A 14,735-nucleotide genomic window follows, 5' to 3' on the forward strand; every position below is an offset into this window, starting at 1 on the left:
AATGCATTATGATTATTTATGTGTGTTGTAATACATTATATCTTGTCGTAAATAATTATAACTGAATTGAAGGTGCATAGTGTAACAATGAAATAAGTGTTCTAATGTATTAACTGTACAATGAGATTGTACAATTCATTATAAGGTGCATTGCAAGGCATAATTAATGCATTAAAACGACTTTTATAACACATTATACATAAAGGCTTTAAGTGAAGTGTTACCAATATATGGTCTTATTTTCATAAAGTCACGCAATTTCGAGCCTCCATCATTTAAGCATTATTATTACTATTATTATATAACATAAAAATATTTATTCTAGCATATCACTGTAAATATGAGACAACATAGTATTAATAATTGATTTTTATAAATTCATTTAAACATTATAATGCTAATATAATTAAAATATTTTAGCATGCCATTACTGAAAACGTGAGAGATAATGTAACCACTGATAATTACCACTAAGTATTGCTGGTAGTTTTAAATGACTGTTGTTGTTATTAATACAATTGTATTTATTTGTATTATGATTATTATTTCCTATATTATTATTATTATTATTATTATTATTATTATATTTCCTATTCTCACAAATTCAGATCATACGTCTGCATCATTTGAAAACATAAGACAACACAATCACTAGTAAAAAACATTTTTTTATTAATCTACAGCATAACCCTCCTGGGCAGAAAATATAATTACATGACAGGTCAGTTAGCAAAAAAGGAAACATAAGCTTGGTTGAATTGAATGGATTGAAGTCAGTTTGCAAAGGGCTTGATAGGGAACATTTCTCTATAGATTACGTCTAAATTACGTTTACTTATTATGACTTAAGTCTCCGGCAAGTTAAAACAGCAGCAAGAGCATAGGTCAGCTTCAGAGCACGATTCCAGCTTCATAACAAATGAATCATTCAGGTTATTTCCAGTCTGGTTCACTGAAACAGACATTCATGATATTACAGTTGTACCTTGTACCTTGAGTTATGGCTCAGGTCATAGATTACGCCTCTTTCTCCTTATCAACAGCACAAATATCAAGCTACAAGGAAGAGGAGTGTCTGGCACAGACACAAAGAAGCTGTATGTCTGTATTCCTGCTGTCAGATAAACCCTGTGATGTTCAGTTTCTATGTAAAGACTCTATAATACAGTCCTGTTGCATTCCGCAATCCATCAGTACACACATTCACAACCAATAACATAAGCCTTGAATTTACCCAAATAATGTAGATCAGTACTATGCCTTAGAAGTGCTGAGGAATTAGCCAACGTAAAGAAGCAGAAGGAAAAGGAGTTAAGAGACAATCCTTGGCACTGAGTGTCTGAAAGAGTCGATCAAGCTTCCTTCAAAATCTGCAGAGACACATGATCAAATGAATCTCATTAAACCTGTAATGCAGAAAAAAACATATGGATACAGTGATTTGTTAAAATTAAAATGTACTTAATTTATTTTTATTACAACAATTGTTACTGATGTATAATGAAACTTTACTATTAAATGATACATTTTTGTTAGTACATTAATGAGGTATGTTTTGTATTATATTTAATATTTTTTTTTGGTTTGTTCTTTTTTGTTAGTACATTAATGAGGTATGCTCTTATACCTCATTAACTTCTATATATCTTCTATATTTTATCCGTGAGAGTGTCACTTGGGGTCCTGGTCTTGTCCTCTTTCAAACAAACTTTTCTTACTGGAGATGCTCACATGTCTCAGATCCTGAGCGTAAACAAATGAGTTATGAGAGAAAACATAGAGAAGGCAATGTTCCATATTTAAAGCCTTGAACTCATTCAAGTTAAGTTTGGCGAGAATCTTCCACATTACAAAGCTGAAAATGTAATTTATAGTTCTGTACAGAATTGTTTGTTTAAAAAATCTATTTTGGGGAATGGAAAAGGTTATGTGAGGATATGTGGAGGCCATTACATAGACTGATTAGACTACATAAATCATGCTTTAACCTGTCATTTTCTTTGTGCAAATAATTACTCCAGATTCACCACATACATGACACATATTTGTGTGATGACTAACAAGGTCAGATGAGTGAATGAAACAGACTCAGTGCAAAGTGAAATACTGCCACCAAGCCAAAGCCTGGAGAAGAAGTGGAAATCGTGAGAAGGTTCACGCCATTTTTCCCCAGTGTGTACCACCTTATGACCTCCTTATGATAAAATTAAAATAAAATAAATTAAAAACAAAGTTAAAAAAGAAAAGGGTAGCACTTTATTTTACAGTCCTGTTCCTCATGTACATACTATGTACTTATTATAGTGATTACAATAACTATGTAATAACTAGGTACTAACCCTGAACCCTACCCCTAAAACCTAACCCTACCCCATGTAGTTTCATTGTATTACCAGAACTTTCTTAGATAAATACACTGTAAGTACACTATAAGTACATGTAAGTACACATACTGTAAAATAAAGTGCAACCAAGAAAAGGATAAATGTAAGCTTATGCCTACATAATGCAGCACTTACCAAAGGACTATGAGATGATGATGATGATGATGGGGATGATGATGACACAGTAAATGTTTTCTTCTGAACCCAGCGATTAATCCGATCAGAGATTCCTGAAGAAAAGTTGCGGAATTCCTGAAACAAAGTAAATGTTCTTAACAAATGACTGAATGGTCAGTTCAGATGAGCTCAAACAGGTAAATAAGTAACTCATTTTTCAGAGACTGAAATGGTCCTCACCTGTTTGGAGAACACATGGCTTCTGTCGGATCCCTCCTGTTCTTTCTCAAACAGCTCCCTCTTCCTTGACACCTCATCCGCTAAACACACAGTCTGGTGCACCACTGGGGATTTGGATATTTCCCATTTCTAAAAGTTGAAAAGAGCAACAAAATACATTTTGTTTGTCTTACATTCAGCAATATCTGCCACCGTTCACAAAAAAGAGCCTAAAACTCTTTCAACAGCTGCTTAACCTGATAAACATTTTATTCTAAATTGTATTTCAACTTGATATTAGTTCTATTTTTATTGATTGCAACCATATTAGCAGCATTTTCGCGCCCAATCAATGCAGTTTAAAAACTTTACTGGAAATAAAATAGAATGAAATAAAGTGGCATACAGACATATTATGAGCAACTTTTCATGCTAGGTTAATTTTCTGCAGGTTTTATAATGGTAAATTTAAGATTTTTTAAGACTAAGTAAAGAAAATATAAAGAATAAACTGAATGAGATATGTCAATATGGTCTCTAAATGTAAATGTTTCTTATTAACAAAGTAGATCTCAGGAAAAAAGTGCCGTTCTACCTCTGTATTTTTGTCTTGTTTTCCAGTGAAAGTGTTCAAACATTATTAAATCAAGATATATCTACTGAAGACTCAAAATGACAAAAGACATGCTTATGTGAAACTGATCAAAAAAAAAAAAAAGATAGTCACATCTGTCAGTGGGAACAGAAAAATCTACTTAAATACAGATTTTTGTTTAGATACTCGGCAGATGTTTGTTCTTGAAATTTAAATGTATCTTGATTTAAGAACGTTTAAATTTGCAATTTGCATATAAAACGTAAATGTATCTTGATTTAAGAATGTTTAAATTTGCAATTTGCATATAAAACGTAAATGTATCTTGATTTAAGAATGTTTAAATTTGCAATGTGCATATAAAACGTAAATGTGTCTTGATTTAAGAATGTTTAAATTTGCAATTTGCATATAAAACGTAAATGTGTCTTGATTTAAGAATGTTTAAATTTGCAATGTGTATATAAAACGTAAATGTATCTTGATTTAAGAATGTTTAAATTTGCAATTTGCATATGAAACATAAATGTATCGATTTAAGAATGTTTAAATTTGCAATGTGCATATAAAACGTAAATGTGTCTTGATTTAAGAATGTTTAAATTTGCAATGTGCATATAAAACGTAAATGTATCTTGATTTAAGAATGTTTAAATTTTCAATTTGCATATGAAACGTAAATGTATCTTGATTTAAGAACGTTTAAATTTGCAATGTGCATATGTAACGTAAATGTATCTTGATTTAAGAATGTTTAAATTTGCAATTTGCATATAAAACGTAAATGTGTCTTGATTTAAGAATGTTTAAATTTGCAATGTGCATATAAAACGTAAATGTATCTTGATTTAAGAATGTTTAAATTTGCAATTTGCATATGAAACATAAATGTATCGATTTAAGAATGTTTAAATTTGCAATGTGCATATAAAACGTAAATGTGTCGATTTAAGAATGTTTAAATTTGCAATGTGCATATAAAACGTAAATGTATCTTGATTTAAGAATGTTTAAATTTGCAATTTGCATATGAAACGTAAATGTATCTTGATTTAAGAATGTTTAAATTTGCAATTTGCATATGAAACATAAATGTATCGATTTAAGAATGTTTAAATTTGCAATGTGCATATAAAACGTAAATGTGTCTTGATTTAAGAATGTTTAAATTTGCAATGTGCATATAAAACGTAAATGTATCTTGATTTAAGAATGTTTAAATTTGCAATTTGCATATGAAACATAAATGTATCGATTTAAGAATGTTTAAATTTGCAATTTGCATATGAAACATAAATGTATCGATTTAAGAATGTTTAAATTTGCAGTGTGCATATGAAACGTAAATGTGTCTTGATTTAAGAATGTTTAAATTTGCAATGTGCATATGAAACGTAAATGTATCTTGATTTAAGAATGTTTAAATTTGCAATGTGCATATGAAACGTAAATGTATCTTGATTTAAGAATGTTTAAATTTGCAATTTGCATATGAAACATAAATGTATCGATTTAAGAATGTTTAAATTTGCAGTGTGCATATGAAACTTAAATGTATCTTGATTTAAGAATGTTTAAATATTTGTATTGGAAAAAAATGTTTGTTTTTTTTTGCAGTGCATGTAACATTTAATAGTTCTTATATATACAGTATATATAATTTTTCTCTCTGATGCATTTAAAAAAAATTATGGAACGTGGTAAAGTGCCAAGTTTTTAGTCATTTCAGATTCAAACCTGTGAGGCTTGAGCCAGTCGTTCCATTTTCTCCTGAATGGAGTGAGATGATAACCTCTGTCGGGAGCTTGAGGAACAGCACAGACAGCAGTTAATTCAACACACCCTCTTTTACTGCTGCTCAAACAGAAACTAATACAGACACACTCACTTTCTCTGAAACGGGGTCTGCTGCTCCTCCTCTTGTTTGGATCCCTGTGGGCCAGAACATCCACAATAAGCTTGAGAGTATTATATTGAGACTGGACTGAAGGTGTTTGTGGTTGATTTGTCTTTAATAACTTTACCTCATTGGATTCAAAGGTCTTCGCTGCAATCCGCACACTTGCACTGTGGATTAGATTGGATGTTAATAGAAGAGAAGGAAATACAGATTGTTGTAACTCATCACTGTAGAAGCTTAATTACATCAATTTTGAAATATACAGTGTCATTGATTGATTATTTCATTTTCTTTTTTTTTAGAATTTGTATTAGAATTATGAGTGAATCTGATATTGTTGTCAGGGTAACATGCTACAATAAGGTTGTGTGTGTTAATCAATGCAATAATTTACAAACTAACAATGAGCAATACTTCTACAACATGTATTGATATCTTGTAATATTAATTTCTACATATACTAATACATTTTTAATAAACATCGTACATGTTTACATTAGTTAATACATTATCTGCTAACAATGAACAATAATGTATTTAACTAACATTAATCATTCATGTAAAAGATAAGACATAGTGTTACCATATTTAGAAAATAATCATATTTTCTTCTGGCCATTCATGGTACATAGAAAAAAAAAAATAACGAAACTAAAAGAGAATTTTTATTAAAGATGTAATGCAACTGTTTTAGTCAGAAGAACATAGCCCACTGTTAAATGTGATTTGTGAACAATTGTTGAGTGAAATTAAATTGCATGTCATTTACAATTAAATGAAAATCTATTATAGTTTAAATTTATATTAAATGCAGTTAACTGAACTTTGAAGTGCTTTTTATAAACTTACTTAAGTAGAAATTTTTATATGTAATTCAAGTTGAATGGCAAATACACTGGCAATCATTTATGGTCAACTAAAATATACTTTAATGTCATTTTCTATTAAAACTTGTATGCTATGTATTTAAATATATTGCACATTTGTAATGACAAAGTTGCAATGTCAAAGATTTAAAATATACTACCTTGTCTATTAACTAGATTTAAAATGTAATCTTGAATAAGACACTACAGTTAAAATTAAAATCAAGTACTTTACATGTGCTTTAGTATGTTAGTCGACACATCAAAATAAGTGCACGTCTTTAAAGTAAAAAAATTAAAACAATGATTTTAGTTGTATTTAATTTAAATCTTTTAATTACGAAGTGCACTTTTTGTACTTAAGTGTGTTAAGAAACAGTCATGAAAGTGAATTTTCTTTAAATACAGGTAAGTGGCCTTATTTCATTAATATTATATTATTATCTGCAATTACAGTTTTTTATATTCTATTAAGATTTGAAGTACAAAATTGATTAAAAAAAAAATTTGAAGTACAAGTGCACATTTAGTACAGTTGAGCACACTTCTTTTGCACAAAAGTAGTACTTTAAAAATTAAGCAAAATGTTACATGCACATTTCATTTATTTATTTGTGTGTGTGTGTGTGTGTGTGTGTGTGTGTGTGTGTGTGTGTGTGTGTGTATCGATCAGTACCTTCTCTGTAGCGGCATGTTTTCTTCTTCCTTCTTCTTCATCATCTGAAATGGATAATGACACTGAGGCACAAAGCAGTACTGTCTGTCTGTCTGTGTGTTGAGTTAGTCAAATATTTAACAAATGAGTCCTGACAGAACATGGCATAAATAATAAAAGCTGTATGTGACGTAGCACTTGAAGGTTATTGACACAAGCAAATTTGGCTTGCTGTACTGTCCACATGAAATGCAAATGTTGACACTGTGTTATATAACATATTGACTCTCATACTTAATTAACTCAGATGTATTTATATAGTCAAACGAGAGCTTTACCCTGAAGGACACCGTTCTGGAGCTCTGGCGTGTGAACGCAGGTTTCGCAGTTGGTTCGAAATTGCTCGGTGACCCATTTTCATGTCTCTGTGCACACATGCAAATAAAATAAATAAGGCATGCAGTAAGAGGAGAAACTGTAAGATAATGCATAATGAATTACACAAGTATAATCAGTCAATAAACGATGAAGCCTGTTTTAGATCTCTAGACTTAACTCAAATTATTCAGCTGCAGAATTATGGCTGTAACTCCAGTAAATAATAGAAGTCTGTGTACAGAATGGGATCCGATGCATTGCTTACATTGTAATTATTTGTGAGATTTACTAGTCATTTCTGGGAGCAAATTGTTTCAAAGTCAATCCTTCCTTTTTTTCCCAGTGTACACTGTAAAACATTACTTGCACTTCATAATTCATGTTTAATTCAGTGTGTGACCTGTAGTTTATTTGAAACTTTTACTCAGAAATAGCTGTTAATTTCACTAATAATTACAAAGTCAATTCTACACATTTGGTTTCAGTGAATCATGGTAAAATTAAATTGAAGTTGTAAGTGAAACAAAGATTACTGATTTGTGTTTTATAAGTAAGTTCTATTTAAGTCTTTCTCTACATTAAAATTTAATTCAATGCCGTTTTTCGTAATTAATTGCGAAATTTACTAGCAATTTCCGAGTGAAAATTGTGTCAATGCAAATCCTACACCAACAATTTTTTCAATGCACATGGTCTCCTTTATCCCCTTTATCATTTATAATATCTGTGAATTTTTTAATTTTTTTTGGCCACAATAAAAACAGTAAATTTCATAGCATCAATGTTCCTCTAGAGGGAGCTCTAACATCATTCTACTTTGGTACATTGGTAATATTATGCTATTCTTTGAAGTACTATATAAATGCCTTGGTATATATATATATATAATATATATATATATATATATATATATATATATATATATATATATATATGCTATTGACATACAAATGTTGTAGTACCATGAAATGACTGCCGTTAGTACTTTCTGTTCGGGAAACTATGCTAAACAAGACAGCAGTGCTGTTAGGGTGAATCGTGGCAGTCTCACCGCTGCGTCTCCATTCGGTGTGGGGCTCATTGAGCCTGAATGGGTGGGGCTGTGAGGTGACTCCGCCCTCGGGGACTGAGGGGGCGGAGACTTGGGGCTCAGAGGAGAAACCAGTCTGCTGGTTGCTGGGGGTGATGTGGGACTCTTATCAAAGGAGATGGAGAGAGAGCTGATCAAAGAGAACAACAGTAGGATATAACTTAAGCAGGGCAAAGATTGTGCTTTCATTATCACAGTGAGCAACTGCAAACAGATCAGTGTCTCCAGTCACAGTGAGAGAAATAATGAAAGAGCTGGTTTACACTAATTCAAATATTTGTAATGGGTGGAAATTGTAAATACCTCACAAACTTTCTGGATGCTTTTGAGGGGGGTTGGGAGTTTGTTGATGTTGAATCTTGGTTCGTGCCTCCATTTTCTTCCTATAAAAAGACAAAACATGCCATTGAGTATGTAAATGAGCCAGGCAGTATGATGTGCTGGTAGAAATGTGTTAACCGTAAGTTGCAAAACACCGTGGTATATATATGCCAGTGTGCAGGATAGCTTTGTGATGGAAATGTGTCAAGATGAAGAATTTATTAAGTGGTCTTGTTGTTGGAAATTGTTCGGCATTATGCATTTTGCCTGACTATAGGTGAATTCATCAGTTATGTGTGGTCTGTTTGCTTGTTTTTAACTCAGCTGTTATATAATAGGAAGTTGTTTTTGCACTGTTGCCAGACTTATCATTCATTCAAGATAATCTTATCTTTTGGTTTGCATCCATCAGGTTCCAAATGAAAAGAGAAAATAATTGTAAAAAGTACAATTCTTTTGTATAGATTTTTTTTTTTAACCTTTTCACAAGGTTATTTAATACATACAAAACTTTGACAATGGATTACAAGGAAACACAAATAATATTCTGAAATAGGTCTGTGAGATTTTTAAACAATTTTTAGAAAAGTCTGCATTTTTTTTTAAATCAAAAACGCTGCAAAAATTTATGTTTTTTTTATTTTTAAACTTTTTTTAAAAACGTTTGTATTATTTTATAAATGAAAAATGTAAATAATATCTTTGTATAATATTTTTATGGTTTAGTAAAATAACTGTTTTCTAGTTTAATATGTTAACGTAATTTATTCATGTTGATTAGATTTTTTAATATTATTTTTATTTTAATATAATTTTATTTTAGTATTTTTTTTTTTACTATTACTTCTGTATACTGTGATATAAGATTTCAGTCACGCCACCAACCTCTAAATTCAAATGTAAACATGGATAGACATCAAATATATTTCCAAACAATTTCTGGGAAAATCTTTAAGAAATTTCATGTTTAAATTTAAATTCAGGCACTTTTGATCTGAGATCACTACCATCTTTGGAATTATTGTGTGACATACTGTAAATGTGCAGTATGTGGTAGATGCTGGTAATATTGCTTCGAATAAACATAAGCAGACAAATAACACAAACTACAGATTCATAATTACAGGGAAATACTGCAGTTTCATCAAAAGGGCATTTTAACATATTGATTTTATTCCTTTAACAGTCTTTCAGCATTGGTTGCACACTGTCTGTGAATTCACTTTGTTTTTAAAGCTTTCACAGAAGTGACGGCACACTTCAGAAGTGGGTCAAATGACTTCATGTTCTCTCATGTCAAGGCCCTGTAGGTGTGTGTAAGAAAGACTGGGCCTCCCACAGCTCTTTCTCTTAATCCTGTAGATGATTAATCACACATTTTATGGGTGGTAAGAAGCAGATGCCCTCTGACCCCTAGCCACATGATGAAACCTGTCAGATTTACACTACTCAGAACTGACAACTTAGGAGAGGAGAGGATTTTATAATGAAACATGAACATGTCTAAGAATGACAAAAACAATGAGACACTGCTGTCTACCTTCGATACAACCTAACCCTTTCACTACTATATATAGCACCTAATGGGTAATGCTACAATGTCATTTGCAACATTAATGTTCCCCTGCTGTGAGAACTGATGCATAACTCTATCAAAAAACAAGATCCCAGTTCAGGTTGCAGCCTTTGCAAAGAATATCCCATGACAAAACATACAAAGGTTTAAAGTGGTTTATTTAAAGAAGTCACTCATAATTGCTCTTAATGGCAACGTATTTGTTCTACCAACAAACGCCAAACCATACCAAGCCCAGCAGTACAACCATAACTGGTGGATTTAAAATGCTCTATGACACTGCACGTTGATTCCAGGAGAGTCTGACGTTAATATGTTGTTAAGCCTACAGTGATATGCTAATAAACATAAAAATTACAAAGCAAATGCAGATTGTGGGTGAAATAGTTTACCTTAGATTCTGTACTTCAATAAAGATAATAATTTCTCTTGAATATATACTTAAAAAGTAATCAAAGAGACTTTTTCTCTCCATTAAAACAAGATTTGATCAAGTGGTGTTTTGGGAGATGTCATTAGGTCTTACAAGATTGTCAATGCCATGCTGAAGATCCAACTCTATGCATGTTCTGCAAAACCATTAAACATATTTTATCGGACTGTTTTAAGGTCTCATTTTTTAAATGAAGTACATTTAGTAGGATTTTACCAGAAAAGATTTTAGATTTTGTATCATATTTTAATTAAAAAATCTTATATAAGTTTTAACTGCTGTATTTCTCTGTTTGCTTGGTTTTTATTTTGTGCTTATGGAACTCTTGTATTATTGCAACTCAGTTTTTGCCATGAAGATGGCCTTAGATGCTGGCATGACAATAAAAATAAATAACTACTACTACTCAAAGTAAAAAAAAAAGAAAAAACATTGTTTCTTGATGAAACAGGTAGATTTTGGAACTGATATTGGGGAACTAGCTCTAATGAAGGGCCAAAATTCATATGGGACCTCAAGATGATTAAAATAAGACAAAACATGTAGTAAAATAAGTTAATATGACTACAAATACAAATTTGTCTCATTTTAATTCTCCTCAATTTTATTTCTTTATGGAAAACCTGAAAAAATAATGTAGCCTAAATAAATAAATCATATCTAGACCTGGAAAAGTCATGCCAAGTATATTGATTGTAAAACTTCCATGTGAAGTTTTACAGTCAATATACTTTTTTCTAGTTATGCCAAGATCTAAAATATTTTCTTAGGTACTGTAAAAGGTGTGAGTAAAACTAAAAAAAAAAAATCAAAGTAAATCAACTGGAAAATGCAGTCAGTTTATTGGTTAAACAGAGTGAGAAACTTAATGATTTGATTTTTATTTACAAATGTATTCTTATTATTGTGTAAAATGTATTTAAAAATACTTATTATTATGTCAAATGTATTCTTATTATTCCAAGCATATTTTATAATATATAATCCTATTTATTGTTTGATTATATAAATCTCCTGTTTAAAAAGATGTGATAGTTGTATATAATTATACACAATTTAGTTATGTAGCCTATATATCCGTTTATAATACACACTGTAAAACTGTATTGCATACCTGCTGCTGCCATAATAAAGACCCATTTCAAATGTTTGTGTGCTTTTCTTCTCTTTCTGCTCCCAGTCGCTGTGAGCAGTTATGAAGTATTATTCTTTTAAATACTTTCCAGCCTTTTAGAAATAAATATGTAGGCTATGCAAATTACACCGAAGTACAACAGTTAATGTACCTTATGGTGTTCGTGAGGGCTCAAAAAGGGTTTATGCAATGCATTTTGAATCGATTTCTTCTTGTAAACTCAGAGATGTGGATTCGAACAGCAGTTAAATCACAGACTAAGTTAAATCCCTGTTAATGGTGAAAATCACTTACGTCCCCCTGAGAAACAATTCCCGTCCGAATCGGGCTTAAGTTGTCAGCTCTGTAGGTTTTGGACCACCTCTGCTTCCTCTAAAAGCATCACATCACTGTAGAAGAACTACTGAACATTGAGAATCCATGTCTTCCTACCTTCTCGTGTGTCTCTGAGTCTTTGGAGTTGATGGGAGGTTCTGGTGACATGAATGTCTCCACGCATCGCTGAATGTTCTTGAAGAGTTCCTCGTCCTGCTCTTCCCCCAGCAGCTCCACATGGGGCTCCACATCCGGGCCGGTCTCTTTGCCCCCATCATCTTCCTCCTTATTCTTCCTCAGGGTTTCAACGTGCCTCATCCTCCTCCGTTCATCACGGACTCGCAACATCTCCACAAAGTCCATCTGCAGCTGGGCCACACCGCCGCCAGAGTCGCCAGCATCAGCAGGCCCGCTAACACTGGAAACGTTACAGTAGTGTGTTTGGCATGTTGTCATGTCATGTTAGTGCTTGAAGATTCATTTTCATGCATTCTTACTGGGCTGCGTTAAAACCTTGTGAAAACTAAGTAAACGTGCAATATATGTGCAAACTGAATATTATTTATTTTTCCTTATTCTATTTAATCTCGCAAGTCATTTATTTCAATATATTATATTCAATACAATATATATTAATTTGTAATAGTGATATACTTTAAGTACACTATAAGTGCACATTCAATACAAATTAAGCACACTTTTTTCCCACAAAGGGGATGCAATTTTTTTTTTTTTACACAGAGATGTCAACTAAATTGACATGTTGTCAGAATTCAATCATCTTTGTATTTTGATGGATTCATCACTCATTTATGCCACTTGGAGACATTCTGGTACATCACATGCAACTCTTGTAAATTTGTTTCTCAGAAAAAAATCTTATTTTGGGGCAAACTGCTTTCCTTGATAGACATGCATGGGGAGTGTCCACATATGGTATTATGAGACCAAATTACAACATTACATGTAGATCATATTCATATGTACTTTTATGATACCATAAACCTTTATCTAAAGCTCTCTGAAGCACTCATCCTTATGTTCTGTAAGGTCAATTGCTTCACGCAAATGCTTAACACAAAATTTGCATTGCATTTGATATATATCACTGAGTCCTAAAGCCAATTACAGCTCTTAAGCATTTTGAAGAGGGAAGGGAAAGCATAAATACAGCATTAATGTTGTCTGAAGTTGGGTTTTCTCTGTAATTTTGTCCTTTTTTGTTCTCGCACCTACTGGTTTGTGGTTTGGTCTCTTCAGTGGGACTTTCATCCGAGTCTGCTGTAGACTCCCTTGTCTTCCTCCTCTTCTCTCTCTCCACCTCTTCCTCATCCTCCACAGTCCACTGTCGAGCCAGCCTCAAGATCAAACACATCACATGTTTAAAATGCATATAAACATATATGGTTTTCAGCATTCCAGTTTTCTGTGAACACTGATGCTGATTGATAGATAGAAAGGTTAACTGATTTATTCTATTGCATCCCCAAAATATAGTTTTGCCCAGATTGCGTGAAAGATTAGAACTTTTGGCTACAAATACTTTTGATTTCTGTGAAAGCCTTGAATTCAAACTCTTTATTTGACTGATTTAATACTCCATTCACATGGAGGCAAAAGGAAAGAAATGGCAGGGATGTTTTGAGCTATACTCGCTATACTGAAACCTATACTGTCAGTCTTTTTGAAAGTATAAGAAGATGCATTACGATCAAAGGTCTCGATGATATATCCCAGAGGTGGACTATTGTATTTCAGTTTGAAAACAGTTTCATTGTGCATTAACTGGTTTTTCAAGCTCTGTTTTGGTTAAAGGATACTCACTGCCTTGAGTCTGATAGTGTGACATTACACTAGATGTCAAAATAATCACAAACTCAAACTGCATGTCCAGTCCAGACTCAGTTACTTTCAGTTTTTATTTCAGTCATACATTTGCCGTCCAAAAATGCACATGACGACGACTGTAAATTACAACAATGCATTGGAAGTGTTGCCCTGGGTGCTATATTTCTGAAACTCAAGTGCCTTTTTGGCTGTTTTGCTTATTTGAAAGTCTTAAGGTTTGATTTTTTTTTTTTTTTTTTTTTTTTTTTTCATTTACAAAAATTAGAGCGAAGGTAGAAAAGTAGAAACATAATATGATATATGATCAAATAAAAAACATAAAAAAATTTATTTGATGAATTTTTGTTTTGTTTTTTTTTTGTTATATTTTTTATAGCATAAGCATCTATAACGTCAGTATAAACTCTGACATACCTGCGCTTCTGCAACCTGTCAGAAATCGCAAAACTATTAGCTAAACAAAATAAACGCTAAATGTATATTTCTACTTACGTTGACAAAGCAGACCAGTTTTTCCGGCTAATAGACATGATTGTTGCTGTTGTGTTGAACTCGGTTGGAGAGGTGTATGAAGTGTCGCGCTCTTCCCTGTGTCTGTGTGCCACCTTCACGAGAGCCGCGTCACATGACCACCACCATCACCTCCCGCCGCGCGCGCGCATCATACCTGTTCACTATTAACACACCATCATGTTAAAGCGCTTGAGCAGCTCTACAGCGCGTGGGCACGAAGAAGGAACACATCTGCACATCTCAAGACATCAATGTACATAATTACAAATGGGAGAGGATGTTGGATTGGGGATGTAGAATATTTTTTTTCAATGTACATAATTACAAATGGGAGAGGATGTTGGATTGGGGAGTAAAACTGAATACATTGTTTTAGTTATTTAAATGTCA

The 14,735-nt window shown here is 32.4% G+C and overlaps 1 protein-coding gene across 1 annotated transcript; it reads right to left on the reverse strand.

The window, feature by feature from the left end:
• Window positions 1-1,655: 1,655 nt before the first annotated feature.
• On the reverse strand, window positions 1,656-14,477 carry LOC109067417 (ladinin-1-like). The gene is made up of 13 exons (XM_042750923.1): window positions 14,325-14,477; window positions 13,217-13,342; window positions 12,102-12,402; window positions 8,508-8,587; window positions 8,166-8,334; window positions 7,075-7,161; window positions 6,758-6,801; window positions 5,340-5,382; window positions 5,204-5,247; window positions 5,053-5,119; window positions 2,742-2,870; window positions 2,520-2,636; window positions 1,656-1,743 (listed from the first exon to the last, which is right to left on the reverse strand). The coding sequence occupies exons 1-13, from the start codon at window positions 14,360-14,362 to the stop codon at window positions 1,672-1,674; spliced, it is 1,317 nt and encodes a 438-aa protein (XP_042606857.1). The 5' UTR covers window positions 14,363-14,477; the 3' UTR covers window positions 1,656-1,671.
• Window positions 14,478-14,735: the final 258 nt, after the last annotated feature.

This window comes from Cyprinus carpio, chromosome B23 (genome assembly GCF_018340385.1).
Source record: "Cyprinus carpio isolate SPL01 chromosome B23, ASM1834038v1, whole genome shotgun sequence".
Taxonomy (NCBI): domain Eukaryota; kingdom Metazoa; phylum Chordata; class Actinopteri; order Cypriniformes; family Cyprinidae; genus Cyprinus; species Cyprinus carpio.

Coding starts and splice junctions, on each gene's coding strand:
- LOC109067417 (XM_042750923.1), bottom strand. CDS start 14,362: ATGTCTATTAGCCGGAAAAACTGGTCTGCTTTGTCAAC. Junction 13,343..14,324: donor AACTGGTCTGCTTTGTCAAC/GTAAGTAGAAAT, acceptor TTTGATCTTGAG/GCTGGCTCGACAGTGGACTG. Junction 8,335..8,507: donor GCATCCAGAAAGTTTGTGAG/GTATTTACAATT, acceptor CTCTTTGATCAG/CTCTCTCTCCATCTCCTTTG.